The 17,667-nt window shown below is 44.7% G+C and overlaps 1 protein-coding gene across 1 annotated transcript in view; it reads right to left on the reverse strand.

The window, feature by feature from the left end:
- The window catches only part of DROSHA (drosha ribonuclease III), a 375,790-nt gene that overhangs the window by 211,013 nt on the left and 147,110 nt on the right, over positions 1–17,667 (reverse strand). The window contains exon 17 of the mRNA XM_088468255.1: positions 729–836. Within this exon, the coding sequence (XP_088324381.1) occupies positions 729–836 (108 nt within the window). The remainder of the gene's footprint in view (positions 1–728; positions 837–17,667) is intronic.

Here is a 17,667-nt window from a genome sequence, read left to right on the forward strand (position 1 = left end):
TAGACAATTCTGCATAGGACATATCTGACTTTTCCCTGCATTGTGAAATGGCTACTTCTGGGTATCAACTTGGCAACCAAACGGAACAGAACCCTCTCGTGGTAGTGTCGGGAGTGTGTAGCCAAAGTTACATCATATTCCTGTTCTTATGCCAAGGGAAATCCTATGTCAGAAGTATCTCTTGCACCTAGAATAGGGTAGAGTGCAGATGATCATGTTGACGTCTGCTCTCGTGTACGAAAAAGTGGGAGTGGTGAACTATTCATATTCATTATACTGATGCATTCCAATTTGCTTGTGACTAAACCAAGACCTCATTTTAAAAGATGGATTTACCTGCTTTTTTATGGTCTATTTCAATGCATACATGACAATGTAACTTAGCAGTAGTGTTTTTTTTTTAATAGCTGATAACCAGCTCGTGGATAGAGAGCAGTTTAATTAGTAATTAAAATAAAAAAAATGAAAGAAAAAAATAATGACAATGCTATAGATCTATACTGCACGTCAATACAAAAAGAATGTTCAGTTTTTCTTTATTTTTATCAAGATTGTGTGCAAAATCTGCTACATAAAAACAGTCCAATCATAGTGCAAAGTACCAGCAAAAATATTGTTTATCAAATGCTTAAATCTAACAGGAATTACACATTTATTAATAAAGTGCTTAACAGCACCAATTTGTACATGTAAAAAAATAATTATTATTTTTATATATATCTACTTACCTGCAGCAAGCAGCGCTCCTTAAACACATATCCAATTAATCTATCTAAATGCATCAGGCACTTATGATATCGAATGTGATGGGTCAACACTGGCAACATCATTGCATGCTAGAAGAGGAAAAAAAAATATTAAGCCACATATAAAAGAAAAAATAATAATCAAGATAAAAACTGCTTTTGGATGACAGTCAATAATGGTTTGTTACTGTGATATTGCAAAGTATTATGCATAGAACATCTCCAATTACTCATATCATAATGCATATGAGCAAGACAAGAAGCAAGCTTACTGTTCTAGTCCCAATTACAAAAACAACAGTATATATATATATATACACACACACACTGCCGATACTAAACCATAGAAGACGTGAATAATGTGCAGCTAAATAGACAGTACAAAATAATGTGATAAGTCTCTGGTTAATGAACAAGGTCGCTTGTACAAATGATGCCACATATGCACTTATTTATTTTAGCTCAGAAATCTTATGTAAACCCAGTGAAACATTATTTAAATTTATGTAAAACTTAAGAAAATTACACCAGCGCTATTTGGAGCACAATCAACATGACTCTCGTCATTCAATACTTTACAATAATTTTGAAAATGACCCTTCAGTTACCAGAATTACCTTTTTAGACTCTAAATATGCAAAAGTATAAGGACAGTTTCAGATGGGTGCTTAGAATATTGCAGATTTCAAGGAAACTAAGCATTGGAAAGTGTGAGATGAAGGAAAATTTAAATTTTCTGCCGCACTGAATGATTGCGATGTTAAAGGCCTGCTTTTGGTGTTTGTTTTGTTTTTTTTTAAACATGTTTGATTACAATTTATTAAGATTCTTAAGATTTATTAAGAACAAAGGTGCTATTGGTGTTTTGACAGTACAGTTTCCAGATCAGAAAGTTGACCATGTCCTATTGAGAACTTTTGTGAAAACACCCACAATGGTGTAAAGAAATTGGCAATACACAAAATTTATGATTGACAGGGGTGTGATGATGCAATTTACATAATCATTTTGGCAATCTTTATCAGATAACCAACCTCTGGGTGAATTGAATGCTCTCGCAGGAGTTTCTCACCTAATTTGGGAGACTCCTGGAGATTCTGGGAGTAGACAAATATTCTTTTTATTTTACATACAAAAGAAAAAAGAGAAGATTTGATATGGCAGTGTTGTTCACAATATATCTTAATTGCAGTCACTATTTTTTCAAATACAGCCCAATGGGTCTTTAAAGTAAACAAACAAAACAAAAAACAACAACTCAATACATGAGTCTAATAACAAAATAATCAAATACTTATTGGGAATTCTCATTTAAAAAAACTAGTGCAAGGCCTATTTGAAGGAGATGGAAACCATTTTATTTTTTGAGAAAATGTACAATCGCAAAATAATACATGTGTGCACCAAAAATGACTGAAGTTCAACATCAACATCGAATTGAAATAATTTATGACAATCGAAGATGTAAGGTAATTAAAACAGCGGACTGTCTGAATTTCATAGCGTGTCGTCACTGGCTGGCTACAGTCATTACTATATAGAATATTAAAATTTATATTAATACATATAAAATTCAAAGACTCACTTTATCAATACATATAGAGGTGTATACATAGTCATTTAGATATTAACCAACAAATATATAGATGCTAAATATAGTACATTTTATTCCAAATTGGTCTATATTATATGTGAATTTAGGTTTAAAAATGTGGATGATTTTAATAACAATATGTCTTCATACGACAAGCCTGAATACATCATGCGGCACGAGACTTCTGGCACAAGTGAGCCTCCATGTCGAGTGCAACTCTGCTAGTGCCAAGCAGCTTTTTCAACTGAAAAACACGTAATGTGATTCGACTAAGATGCACAACGAGACTGCACTTATCAATACGATATGTGACACTTGTGTTTCATATACAGACCCAGTTGCACACAAATATATCGGCTGCTACGTCCTATGCAGATTCAGACTCAATCACAAACAGATATACTAGTATTGCATATAAAATTGATCCGTGTAATCTCGTGGTGTGTCTTAGTTGCATCGTGACAGACGCATTTTAAGGCGAAAAGGATTTATGCAAGAATCAATATTCCATTTTCTCTTTCATCCCTGGCGGACACTGGAATACATTCAGACGTCCCAAAACTGTCCCGATAAGGGAGGGAACTCTCCTGTGCTGTGTGTAGGACCCCTCGTCCGAAACTAGTGGAACTAATGGAGAAGGTGAAATATGCTAGAAATGAATTAAGTATGTACAGAGGACCACAAAGCAGTCCTGGAAGATTGCAAGGTCCTCTCCCAACCCATAGGACCCAAGTGAGCAGGACTACATATCTGTCAGTGAGTACAGAACAGGAATGCTTGTCAAATATATGAATGGTAGATTACCGTCTTAATTCGATGACTTAGCTTCTGTGTGGAGACAGGCCCACCTCATGTATGGATGCCATAGAGAACGAACAAGAGTAAACACCTCCGAGATGTTGGACCTGTCAACAGAAGTACTGAGATCCAACACCCTGTCCAATGTACTGAAGGACGCCTGAGGATCGCACTGAGTCTCCACAGGTAGAGCTAGGACCACAATTCTCGTTACTGAAATAACCCTGTGAAGGAAAGCCAATGAGGGTTGCAGGATCCCACAGAGATAACAAAACCTCCTGAAAAAAGGTGATCTGGGATACAAGGCAGTGAACTTCCCCTTGGCAGAAGAAGAGAGGAACATGCCCCACAAGCCATCGAAGGTGCACCGAGGCCAAAAGTTAAAAGGGATAGCGTTGAAGAGCACGTAGGACTAGAACCAGGTCCCAAACGGCCAAATGAGTAACACATAAGCACCCACTGTAGGAAGGTTTATACCGCTGGACTGATTGTAACCTACAAACAATTATAATTCAGGCGCATAAAGATTAACGTAACCTACAAACAAATATAATTCAGGCGCATAAAGATCACAATTATTTAAAAATATATATATATAGAGATTAACCAACTCTTCAATGTTTTCAATTATCTGCTGCTCCTACAGAGTGAACCTGATATACTCCCAACACATATACCTTAATTGCTATTTTTCAATAACAAGGATTATGAGCTCCTTGTTATTGAAAAATAGCAATTAAGGTACACTGACTGTAACCTGTCTGTGGAAAGAGACTGAGCGAGCCAAGACCCCACCCACCTTAAGGGGAGATGGATGAAGGGCCCTGTACTACACAGTTTGTAGGAAGGACTAGAATCCTGGAAAGGTTGAAAACTGCAGAATCCAACTGGAGCACCAGGAAAAGTAGACTCGCCACAACCACCGATACGGTGACCTGTACATAGCACTGTCTACACAACGGCATCATAGAAACCAGTGGCCCTCAGGAGGGCTGTTCCACCACACATCCTGTTAGATCAGATAAGGAACATCCTGGAACGGATCTAAAATGAGAAGGTCCAGTCTGAACAGGAGACCTGACGAAGACGTCTCTCTCATGGCCGACCCTAGGGATTTGCCGCCATTTTAACAGTGTCCCCACTGCACTTTATAGTAGTTGAGTGGGGGAGCGGGGAACTGGGCCACCATTGAGCCATCCTCCTTTTCCCGGCGATCTCGTTCGCTGGAGGGGAACCGCCACTAAGTTGCTTACATGTTGCCCCGACTATGTTGTGTGTTCTGGGGACCAGCTGGTGCAACTGACCAAGTTGCCAGTGCTCCAGAAAGCAGGGTTCCAAAACTACTGAAGGAACTGGGTCCACAGGCAAGGGCTTGGCGGGCCACCTGTTGCTCATATCTACAATATATTGTACTTGCCTTAAGCATGTAAAATGACACACTCCACCTCACCAACTAAAGGTGTAAAAACATTTCTGACCTTCCTCTATCAATAATAAATGGATGATATATATATATATATATATATATATATATATATGTGGATATATATATATATATATATATGTGGATATATATATATATATATATATATATACACACACACACACACAGTGTATATATATATATATATATATATATATACATATACACACACAGTATATGTATATATATATATATGTATATATATATACATATACATATGTATACATATACATAAATACACACAGTATATTCTATATATATTATAAGGGCACAGTCGTGCCCTTATATTGAGGCTGCGTGTAAAAGCTGCAATTCTCCCATAGACGGGGGGGCAGGGTGTTTAAGGGGCTACAACTGAAAAGTTATTGGAGGTACCGAGCTGAAATTTGGCCAAATTTCAGGGCATGGACATAAAAAATGAGGACTTGGGAGTAATCTAAAGTTCCAACTGTCACATTTTTCTGATATTCTCAATTAGGACCACTTTTCTGCTTTAGTCTATGGGTTTTTTTGGAAGGCATATCTCAGAGTAGGGGGCACATTTAGACTTGTCGTTTGTTTTATTATGTAGCTATTATGCCAGGGTACATGCTTTTGGGGTTCAGGTAAATTAGAAAGTTACAGTTTTTAAACTATTACCTCAAGAATGCGCCATTGAATAGATAGGACTTTTCAACTTGTTGCGCAGCCGCAGTAGGAGCCTCCAGCAGGTGTATTTACTGTGGCTTCACTTGTGTGCACCACGATTGCCGTTGTTTGCGGGCTTTAGCGGTGGTGGGCTCGGGGGAAGGAAGCTGGCGTTAGCTGCAGCGGGACCCGGGGGAAAGGCACGGAGGGGAAGCGAGTGTTAGCTGCGGCCAGGACCCAGGGACTGTAGCGGGCCTTAGCCGAGATGGGGCAGACGGCAGTGTGGTAGGCGGTGGAGCAGGCATTCGGACCCGGGGGAGGTAGCAGCACGCAGAATGCAGGCTCGGATCTGGAAGATCCGTGATAACTGCTTCTGTGTTTAAAAAAAAAATGGAGTAGCCCCGCCCCCCAAAAAACAACCAGCACTGGGCTTTAGAGACCCAGTACTGGTTGTGCTAAATACAAGCGACATAGAGGTCATACGTAATAAGCACAAACAGCACCAGGCTTTCAGAACCAGTCCTGGTTGCCAATATATATATATGGGGGACAAATGATGTAGGGGTTCCCCGTATTCAGCGCAACCAGCACTGGGCTCTGAGCCGGCCCTGGGTCTGGAAATGGAGGGGGAAAAATGCGTAGGGTCCCCGGACCGGACTCTTTCTAGTGGGGGGTGATGTCACAGCCAGGGAAGCCATTTCACCGGGCCCCCCAGCCGCAGAATCTCCTCTGACCGCTAATCAGCCCAGGCAGAGGATCCCTGGGGAGCTGCATGTGTGTATTCCAATGAGCACACAAATCAGTCAATGAGCATGAGTGACGGCAATCTCACTTTGTGAGAGTGCTGAATCTGCAGTTAACCACATGGTGTCATGGCATACCATATCTGTATTACGCAAGGAACACGTCCATTAATGATCGTAATTTCATTGCTTTTTGGAGTTTGAGTGGCAGAAATTCAATAGGTTTGTGAATTTTCAGATCATGTCTAAGCAGCCTTTAATGGGACATGTGAAGCCGTAAGGTTTTTTGTCTATGGAATATATATATGTAAATGTCACCAAGACTGTGTAATCAATCTATTCTGTTATAGCGCTGACCCACAAAAAATGTGGGTCCCAGGGACCCCTCACTTAGGATCCTATCAACTTTTCTGGGTCCCACCTGAATTAAGGTTTTTTTGAAAATCTAACTACACAGAAATAAATAATGAACACTAATCAGTTTCATAAAGCGTTATTTAGCTTTATTACAGCTTAAAAGCTCCCACAGTGTAACAGCCCCCCTCTATCCTGACATTCTCCTCTACATGTAATATTCATCACGCTCTGCCTATTATGTCCCCAGCTCCCCTCTATCCTGACATTCTCCTCTGCATGTAATATCACACCCTGTCTGTCATACCACCCAGCCCCTCTCTATCATGAAAGTTCCCGCTACATTTAATATTTATCACACCCTGTTTATCAAGCCCCCTCTATCCTGTCTTCATACCTCGTCTTCTTTCTTTTCAAGATCCCACATCACTACACTTATCCCGACCCCCTCCAGGGAGACACACACAGACCCTTCATTTAAAAACATGCACACAAATAAACACAGCCGACGGTCATTTTATTAAAGACGCTTCCCCCACCCGGCAACCAGATGCACAACTGCAGCTATTGGGACAGGGGGCCTGATTCAGAGCCGCTCGTAAGCGGCCGCTCGTTCGCTCTGAGCGATGTTCGCACATCTGCGCATGCGTATGGGTCGTAATGCGCATGCGCCAACCAGTCATTATGGTCGGAAATCGTGCGCTCGCAGAACAGCGAGGGCCTGCTAATTTCAGTGACAGAATAAGGCGTTTGTGGGTGGTAACAGGGGAAGGTGCTTTAAAACGGGGAGTGGAGATCCGAACGCAGGCGTTCCAAACGGTCAAAACAGGCGTTTAATGGGAGTGCATAATTAGTAAGGGAGTGTCATCGACCACGTTACTTGGTTGTCTTTTAGCCTGAACTGCTCGCAGTGATTGCGGGAAGTAAAACCTACTACAAGCACTGCAAGCAGTTCAGACGCCTTTCGATGTACTCGATTAATCTAATAAATACCAGAGATGACGTATGATGCGAACGGCCAGGGGGCGTCTTTACAAAATAGCGAGCGCATGTTTCGTTCGCTCGCTCAGACATAGAGGCATCAACAGACCGCAGAGAGCGAGAGTTCAATTTAAATAGCCGGCCCCTTTTTCTGAACGACCGTTCGCAAATACCGTCCGGCTCTGAATCAGGCCCAGAGTGAAAGCGGTGAGTCAGTGCACCTCCCCCTAGATTCAGCTAGCCTCTCAGTTATGATGTGGTGGATATAAGGGGGCAGGTAGCTGCAGCCGCGTTACTGGTACAGCTCCCTGAGCACCTCTGTCTAACAAAAAAATAAAAAATCACCTGCGGCGATAGATCGTTGGGTAGGGTTCTATGTAACAGAAACCCCACCCCCTGCGTGCGCACCAGTTACCCACTCACCCCTGAAGCACCCCCAGCAGAGCATCAGTTACCCACTCACCGCTGAAGCACCCCCAGCAGAGCATCAGTTACCCACTCACCCCTGAAGCAACCCCAGCATAGCACAAGTTACCCACTCACCCCTGAAGCACCCCCAACACAGCACCAGTTACCCACTCAGCCCTGCAGCACCCCCGCCAGCGGCACAGCACCGGTTACCCACTCACCCCTGAAGCACCCCCAGCACAGCACCAGTTCCCCACTCAGCCCTGCAGCACCCCCGCCAGCGGCACAGCACCGGTTACCCACTCACCCCTGAAGCACCCCCAGCACAGCACCAGTTAACCACTCACCCCTGAAGCACCCCCAACACAGCACCAGTTACCCACTCAGCCCTGCAGCACCCCCGCCAGCGGCACAGCACCAGTCAGCCGCTCACACCCGGAGAACTCCTGCCCGTGGCACAGCAGTAGTCTTCCGCTCACACCCGAGGCACCCCCCCGCACGGCACAGCACCAGTCTGCCGCTCACACCCCGGAGAACACCCGCCACAACACCAAAACACCACCCACTCACCACCGCACCATAACCAAACCCCACCCGCTACCCGCTTTACACTTACCCAGGTCAGGGAGTGCAGCCACAAGCACAGTGTCTTCACGCCAGGGGGCGCTGCATCAAGGAAAGCCAAGGCACGAAAGGGCTGGCTCCACCTCCTTTTTGTAGTCCTTCCTGCAGTTGGGCCAGGGAGACTTCAATCATTTAATCAAGAACCAGGGGATTGGCCACAACGGAGCGCATCCTTGAGGACTCACCCATTCTGCAAAAGTGAGTCCCCGGTTCTCACTTTCGGGTAAAATACGCGCTATAGCGTGTATTTGCGATCACTGCTATGTATATAAGGGTGGTTTAACTCCACAGCTTGAAATATGGCATTGGGACTTTAAGTTGAATATAAGTACCCTATATGGTCTTGTCTTTCTATTGCACAATATTATCTATTAATCAATTGTTATTGTGAACAGAAAGACTTTTGTAAAATAGTGAAAAAATATCAAGCTTAAGTTAAAAAAATAGTCAGTCATGCTTCAATATATTTACTTTAATGTCCCACTAAATAGAAGGATTAATTCCATTGAGTACTAGAATGAATTAATCTAAATATTTTATATCGTTTTGTACATTAAGATTTTCAACATTTTGTATTCACAAAAATGTTCATAATGTTCTAACTTAATATCTAAATCACATAGGCAAATTTAACAATTTGACTTTAATAGTAAATGATATAGAATAAAATCTGCTTCCACAATAGCTCTATGGTTGCGAACAGATGCCACAGTAATATTTGTAGAGGAGAAAGAGAGTTTTTTTAGAGGTACATTTGTGAAACATGTAAGTATAGTCTACGCTGCAGAACAAGAGCTAAATATGTCAAAATAGATATTGCAGTCTGAATGCTTCCGCTTTCAACAAAAGTATATATTGTAAAGGACACTAGGGTTATAACAGCCTCTGCTGTTACAAAAACCCTCTGCTCCACTTCTCCAGTGACAAGATTACTACATAATTACTGAATAAGTCTTCCATACAGAGAAACATTAGCACTCATTCATAATGTGGCTTAAAAGTACCAAAAAGTTCACAAAAACTTCATGGACACCGAAAAGCACACTTACATTTGACGTATTTACTACAATGTACCACAGTGCAAAATAATAAATGTACACCTATACAGTTAACATACTGTAATCCCTGCTCAATATACTGATCAGATTGACCATCTATAGTCAAAGGAAAATAAATTCTAAAGACACATAAGTAACATTAGGTTAAGACACTGATTTTATATATATATATATATATATATATATATATAAATAATTTTCTGCATCCATTTCCTGCCATCAGGAATACATATGTAGAGTTAGCAGGGGTATAATTGTATGCACATACAACAGGACAGTTAATACACACGTAAGAAGATGTTCTGAACTTCCCAACAAGTCTGACTGAATAGTAAAAATGAGAGTTATGGTAAAACTTACCTTTGTTAACTCTTTCTTCGACGTCCATAGGGTCCACAGGGTGACCTTGGGGGTGTAGGTGGTGGTTGAGGACCGGGCACCACACAGTTAAAGCTTTCGCTTCCCAGGATGCCCCCGAGCCAGAGACACCTCAGTAATTTAAGGGTAGAGACGCTCCTGTGTCGAGAGGAGAATCCGGCGCTCAAATGAAGCATCCTGAGAGGCAAATGTATCAAAGGCATAAAACCTCAGAAATGTATGGACAGAGGACCACGTGGCAGCCTTACAAAGCTATTCAGCTGAGGCGCCACGGCGAGCTACCCATGAAGGACCTGGTATAGGAAGGCCTGCCTGTGTGTAAGCCTGTGAGATAGTCATGCAAAGCCAACTAGCCAATGTCTGTTTGTTGGCTGGCCATCAATTCTTGTGAAATCCAGAGAGCACAAATAAGGAGTCCGATCTCCGAAGGGAACTGGTACGGTCCACGCATATCCTGAGAACACGGACCACATCCAAGGAGGCCTCACCTGCCGATAGGTCTGGTGACTGAAAGACTGGGACTACAATTTCCTAATTAATATGGAAACTAGTAACTACTTTAAAAAGGAAATCAGGACGAGTTCGAAGCACAGCCCTGTCCTGATGGAATATCAGAAATGGGGAGCGACAGGAGAGCGCCCCTAAATCTGACACCCTTCTGGCGAATGCCATAGCCAGAAGAAAAAGAGTCTTCGCTGTGAGCACCTTGAATTCCACAGAATCCAGCAGGACAGTGCCTCCGTCTTGTTTGAACTTCTGAAGAACTCGAGGAAGAGGGGAAACTGGAGGGAATAGGCATGCAAACTGAAAGGTCCACTTCACTGATAATGCGTCTACAAAGGTTGCCTTGGCATCTCTTGTCCTGGACTGGCAGTTTGTGATTGTGTCGGGAGGCCATGAGGTCCACCTCTGGGAGGCCCCATCTGCTCACTAGGAGTTAAAAAAGCTCTTGGTGAAGAGACCATTCCCTGGGATGCACGTCGTGACAGCTGAGGAAGTCTGCTTCCTAGTTGAGAACTCCCCGAATGCACACCGAAGAGGTAGCCGGGAGATGAGCCTCTGTTATGGCATTGTCGGACTGTACCTGTACAGATTTTCTGCGAAGTATATTCTGGGTCAGTATGAGGGCCCTGTAGACAGCTCGAAGTTCCAATATGTTGATTGGCAAGGTTGATTCGACCAATGTCCAGCGACCCTAAAAGGAGTGTGGACCGGTCACTGCACCCCAGCCCTGGAGACTGGCGTCCGTTGTGAGGAGTACCCAGTCTGGGATCCAAAGGGGCAACCCTTGGTTAGATGAGATGTCTGCAGCCACCAAGAGAGGGACAGACGCACCTCCGGAGAGTACCATTGTCTAAGCTTTGAGCCGATGGGGTAACCCATTCCACCTAGAGAGGATCTGCCTTTGCAAAGGCCTAGAATGGAACAAAGCAAACTCTACCATGTTGAAGGTGGACACCATGGATCCCAGAACCTGCATTGCTGAGTGGATTGACACTCTGCGACTTAAGGAGACATCTGTGCACTTGTAGTTGAAGTGTGGAGATCTTGTCTGTCAGAAAGATTCTCTGATCCTGGAGAATCCAGCAGGGCTCCCAGATGAATCATTTTCTGTGAGGAATTCAGGGAGGACTTTTTCCAGTTGATTAAGCATCCGTGCTTGTGAAGGAAAGCAATGGTTAACCGCAGATGGCGGTGAAGCACTTCTGGGGATCCTGCTAAGAGCAGAAGGTCGTCCAAATACGGTAACAGTCGGACACCCTGACCACGCAGGCGGGCCACCATGACAGCCATAATTTTGGTAAACACACGTGGAGCTGTGAATAGTCCAAAGGCAGAGCCTGGAATTGGAAGTGTTGCTGTAGTATAGCAAACCAGAGATATCGCTGAAATAAGGGCGCTATTGGTACATGTAGGTAAGCGTCCTGAATATCCAGAGATACCATAAAGTCCCCAAGCTACATAGCTAGGATGATAGAGTGTAGGGTTTCCATCCTGAACCTGGGTACACTGAGGAATTTGTTCAGGGATTTGAGGATAGGCCGATGAGACCCATTTGGCTTTTGAACCAGAAAGAGAGTAGAATAGTAACCGGTCCCCCCGCTGAGATAGCGGGACTGGCACAATTAGCCCTGCTTGCAGCAAGGACTGTAAGGCTTTCTGGATTTGTAAGGCTTTGCTTGGGTCTGAAGGAGGGCCTGTGTAGAAAAACTGATGGGGTGGCTGTCGAAGTAGTAGTTGCTGAAGGCAGAAATGCAGTTTTTGATGCCGCCAATGTGGTTACAATCTTGTCAAGTTCTGGGCCAAACAAGATCTCCCCATTGTAGGGTAACACTTCTAGGCCTTTCTTGGAGTCCACGTCTGCCTTCCAAGAGCGTAGCCACAAGGTACAGCGGGCAAACACTGTCGAGGCCGAGACTCTGGAGATTAGGAGACTGGCATCCAATGTCTCTTTTCCAATATAAGAAGCTGCATCTCATATGTGAGCAACTGAAGACATTTGATCCCTAGAAGCATCTGAGGGAAAAGAGTCTTCAAGTGCATCAGCCCAGCTCTCTATAGCTTTAGCCACCCATGCAATAGCTATAGTCAAACGGGCAACAGCCCCTGAAAGAGAGTATGTTGATTTAAGGCAAGTTTCAACCTTTCTATCCGTAGGGTCCTTCAAAGAAAATACCGTAGGGATAGGCAACGTAGCGCTTTTAATTAAACACGTAACATGCGAATCCACCAGAGGGCGGAGTCATCCATTTCCTGCGGCTCACTGTTCAAAATGGAAAACAGGAGGTCAGATGTTTTTGGACTGAAATCTCTTACCAGGCGATTTGCAAAGCTGCCGCCATATGTTCAGCTAATTGATCCGATAGAGGGAATTCTGCTGAAGCCACTTTCTGTCGTTTAAACAGTGGGTGCTTTGATTTAGGGGCTGGCTCATCATCTTCTATTAGTAAGATGGATCTAACAGCTCGCACCAAGGCAGGAATATTCATTTTAGACTGACTCTCATCCTCCCCCTGAGGGGAGTCCGTGTTAGAGAGATCAGCATTTTCTGCCTCCTCAGATGACACTTCAGAATCTGAGAGCTGCGTGGACTGTGAAGATAACACAGGATGCTTAGAAGGCTTACTGGGTAGGGGCTTCTCGCCTTGCAACATAGTTTGAAAGGCTGTAGAGGTAGCCACCAGACTCCGTACCGAGCTAGCGAATACGTCTCCCCATGGAGGGGGCACAGGAGGTACCTGTATTGCCTGAACCTGCAGCAGCCCCAGAGGGGGAATTATGGCCTGCTGTGGTAACCCCATAGGGGAAATTACAGTCGGTACCGCTAGGCGGTCCGCAATAGTAGCCAGTACCTGAGAAAAGGAAGCCCAGGGGGACTCTTGTGCAGGAGCTGGGGGGTCTGATGGGCATGGTGGAGTATAACAATTAGCACATAACCCATCTTGCATCAAATCCTCCTCACTTAAGCCTGCAGCACATAATTTGCATGATAGCAGTATGGGTGCAGATGCTTGCTTGTTACTCTTGCCTTTGCTAGACATAGCTGTAGAGTAGTATAGCACACAATATGGCACTGGGTATAATGCAACCACTGGATGTGTAGGATACAAGTAGGAATGCAATATACTGATCCTGTGTTAGGCTTGGGCAAGCTGCAGGAGTGCACAGCACAAATATGGCACTATGCAGTATCCAAGTGTACGTGACAACCCTCATCAATACATTTATTTAAGAGATGCGAGGTACTAGGAAAAACCCTGAATACACCTGTATGTTAGGGCAAGTCAGAAAAAAAGAGAAAGATCTATACTGACAGTATAGAGAAATAAACAGACAGGCAGCGCTAGCATAAGTCACATACAATGTAGAAATACAATATAACTGCAGAATGGCACTACAATCAACTACACATATTCTGTTGTCAGTGACTCAACATCTAGTAGGCTATAGTGCTACATACTGTAACCTGACTCCAGGGAGAGGTATGTAGGGGGACCGGACCCTGCGTTTGCCTGAGAGACCTGTGGCTGAGCCTGGAGAAAATGGCCACCGGAGACCTCTGAGGGGGCGTGGTCGGAGGAGGTTAGCAGTTCAGAGAAGGGAGACCTCAGAGGAATGGCGCCCTGAGCTGAGGGGCCGCTTTAATGGGGAAAGCTGACCTCCCCATTCCGATTTTTTAACCACCGGGACGCTGGATTCCGGCCGGGCACCGACGAAATGGAGGTGCTTCTGGCTCGGGGACAGGGTATAGGGAGGATGGACTGATGCATCTTGGGAGCTGAAAGCTTTAACTGCGTGGTGCCCCATCCTCAACCACCACCTACACCCCCAAGGTCTCCCTGTGGAGCCCTATGGACCTTGAAGAAGAAAACAAGAGATATGGGAAGAACTTACCTTGGTTAACTCTGTTTCTACGAGGTCCTTAGAGTTCACAGGGATACCTTGGGGTATAGGTGGTTGAGGACCAACACGGGCACCACGCAGTTAATTTTCAGCCTCCCAGGATGCACTGGGCTCCCTTCCTATACCCCACCCCCCGGCCAAGGCACCTTCAGTTACGTACCAAGCCAGAGGCCGGAGGAGGAGAAAAAGAGAGAAAAAAGTCTGGTACACACAAGAATCTCACTCTCACATAAAGGAGACAGAAAACTGGTGACCAGAACAAGACCCTACTGAAGCACAGGGTGGGCGCCCTGTGGACCCTAAAGACATTGTAGAAACAGAGATAACCAAGCTAAGTTCTTACCATATCTCTTGTTTTCTACTTCAGGGTCCTTAGGGTCCACATGGATACCTTGGGGATGCCCCAAAGCAGTATCCTTGAAGGGTGGGGACACTCATGTGCAGAAATGAGAATCCACAGCCCGAAAGAAGCATCCTGAGAGGCGAAGGTATCGAAAGCATAATACCTTACAAAGGTCTGAACCGAAGACAACGTGGCCACCTTACACAGCTGGACAACCAATGCGCCACGCCGAGCTGCCCACGAGGGACCCACAGACCTCGTAGAATGAGCAGTCACAGAGGGCAGAACAGGAATGCCCTCATGAACATAAGCCTCAAAGATCGCCAAGCAAATCCATTGGGCCAAAGTCTGCTTATTGGCAAGCCATCCCTTTTTGCGGAAACCGTACAAAACAAACAAAGAATCCGATTTTTCTGGAAAGAACAGGTACAGTCAGGTCCATAAATATTGGGACATTGACAGAATTTTCAGATTTTGGCCTCTATTCACCATCACAATGGTTTTGAAATTAAACAAAACAAGATGTGCTTTAACTGCAGACATTCAGATTTAATTTGAGGGTAATTACATCAAAATCGGGTGAACGGTGTAGGAATTACAACAGTTTCAATATGTGCCTCCCACTTTTTAAGGTGCCAAAAGTAATGGGACTATCAACTCAAAAGCTATTTCATGGACAGATGTGGGCTATTCCCTCATTATTTTATTATCAATTAAGCAGGTAAAAGGTCTGGAGTTGATTCTAGGTGTGACATTTGCATTTGGAATCAGTTGCTGTCAACTCTCAATATGAGATCCAAAGAGCTGTCACTATCAGTGAAGCAAGCCATCATTAGGCTGAAAAATCAAAAAAAAACCATCAGAGAGATAGCAAAAACATTAGGTGTGGCCAAATCAACTGTTTGAGTAATGGGAAGAGAAGAGAAGGAAAGGAACTGCTCATGATCCAAAACATACCACAGTGAAGCATGGTGGTGGTAGTGTCATGGCGTGGGCATGTATGGCTGCCAATGGAACTGGTTCCCTTGTATTTATTGATGATGTGACTGCTGACAAAAGCAGCAGAATGAATTCTGAAGTGTTTCGGGCAATATTATATGCTCATATTCAGTCAAATGCTTCAGAACTCATTGGACGGCGCTTCACAGTGCAGATGGACAATGGCCCCAAGCATACTGCAAAAGCAACCAATGAGTTTTTTAAGGCTAAAAAGTGGAATGTTATGCAATGGCCAAGTCAATCCCCTGACCTGAATCCGATTGAGCATGCATTTCACTTGATGAAGACAAAACTGAAGGGAAAATGCCCCAAGAACAAGCAGGAACTGAAGACATTTGCAGTAGAGGCCTGGCAGAGCATCACCAGGGATGAAACCCAGCGTCTGGTGATGTCTATGCGTTCCAGACTTCAGGCTGTAATTGCCTGCAAAGGATTTGCAACAAAGTATTAAAAAGTGAAAGTTAGATTTAGGATTGTTTAGTTTGTCCCATTACTTTTGGCCCCTTAAAAAGTGGGAGGCACATATAGAAACCGTTGTAATTCCTACACCGTTCACCTGATTTGGATGTAATTACCCTCAAATTAAATCTGAAAGTCTGCAGTTAAATCACATCTTGTTTGTTTCATTTCAAAGCCATTGTGGTGGTGAATAGAGGACAAAATATGAAAATTCTGTCAATGTCCCAATATTTATGGACCTGACTGTATACTCCGCGTAAATCCGAAGAGCGCGAACCACGTCTAAAGTGGCCTCACCCACCGACAAAACTGGAGAGTGAAAGGCCGACACAATGATTTCATTAATGTGGAAACTCGATTCCAATTTAGGAAGGAAACCGGGGCGAGTCCAAAGAATCGCCCTATCCTGATGAAAAATCAAATAGGAGGGACGACAGGAAAGAGCCCCCAAATCTGACACCCTTCTGGCAGATGCAATAGCCAAAAGAAAAACAGCCTTAGCCGTAAGCCATTTGAGATCCACTGAGCCCAGTGGTTGAAATGGGGAACCTTGTAGGGCTTTCAGGACCACAGTCAAATCCCAAGGAGCCACTGGAGGGACAAAGGGAGGATGTATGCGAAGGACCCCCTGCATAAAAGTGCGGACATCAGCAAGAGGAGCATGAGGTGTATTCCTGGGAGGCCCCACCTATCCACTATAAGCTGAAATACTTCCTGGTGAAGGGACCATTCCCCTGGATGCACGTCGTGATGGCTGAGGAAGTCCGCTTCCCAGTTCAGCACTCCTGGAATGAACACTGCCGAGATGGCTGGTAGATTGCCTTCCACCCAAGTCAGAATGCGTGATACCTACCTTTAATGTCGCCTGACTTCGAGTTCCTCCTTGACGATTAATGTAAGCCACAGTCGTGGCATTGTCTGACTGAATCTGCACAGGTTTCCCGTGAAGAAAGAGCCTTGCCTGCTGTAGAGCTCTTAAGACTGCTCGTAGTTCCAATATGTTGATTGGAATAGCAGACTCCGCCACTGTCCGCCGGCCTTGAAACACATGTGGACCTGTCACAGCGCCCCACCACCGGAGACAGGCGTCCGTCGTCTGAAGGACCCAATCCTAGATCCAGAAGGGGCGTCCCTTGTTGAGATGAGACACCTGTAGCCACCATGCCAAGGACAGACGTACCTCTGGAGAAAGCACTATCATCTGAGTCTTTAGCCGATGGGGCAACCCATCCCATCTGGAGAGGATTAACTTCTGCAGAGGTCTCGAGTGTAACTGGGCATACTCCACCAGGTCAAATGTTGACACCATGGACCCCAGTAACCTCATTGCATAGTGGGTGGACACTCTGTGATCTCGCATGCAATTGCGAACCCTCGTCTGCAACACCAAGATCTTGTCTTCCATCAAAAAGATCCTCTGCTGTTGAGAGTCCAACAGTGCCCCGAGGTGGAGCATCCTCCGATAAGGCGTTAGGGACGACTTCTTCCAATTTATCAGCCAGCCGTGAGTTTGCAACACAGATATCGTCAGTTTCAGATGGTGGTGAAGTACCTCTGGAGACCCTGCTAACAGCAGTAGGTCGTCCAGCTAGGATAATAGGCAGACTCCTGCAGCCGCAGATGTGCCACCATAACCGCCATCACTTTGGTAAACACTCTCGGAGCTAT

This window comes from Taudactylus pleione, unplaced genomic scaffold (assembly GCF_031769625.1).
Source record: "Taudactylus pleione unplaced genomic scaffold, aTauple2 ptg000083l, whole genome shotgun sequence".
Classification (NCBI taxonomy): domain Eukaryota; kingdom Metazoa; phylum Chordata; class Amphibia; order Anura; family Myobatrachidae; genus Taudactylus; species Taudactylus pleione.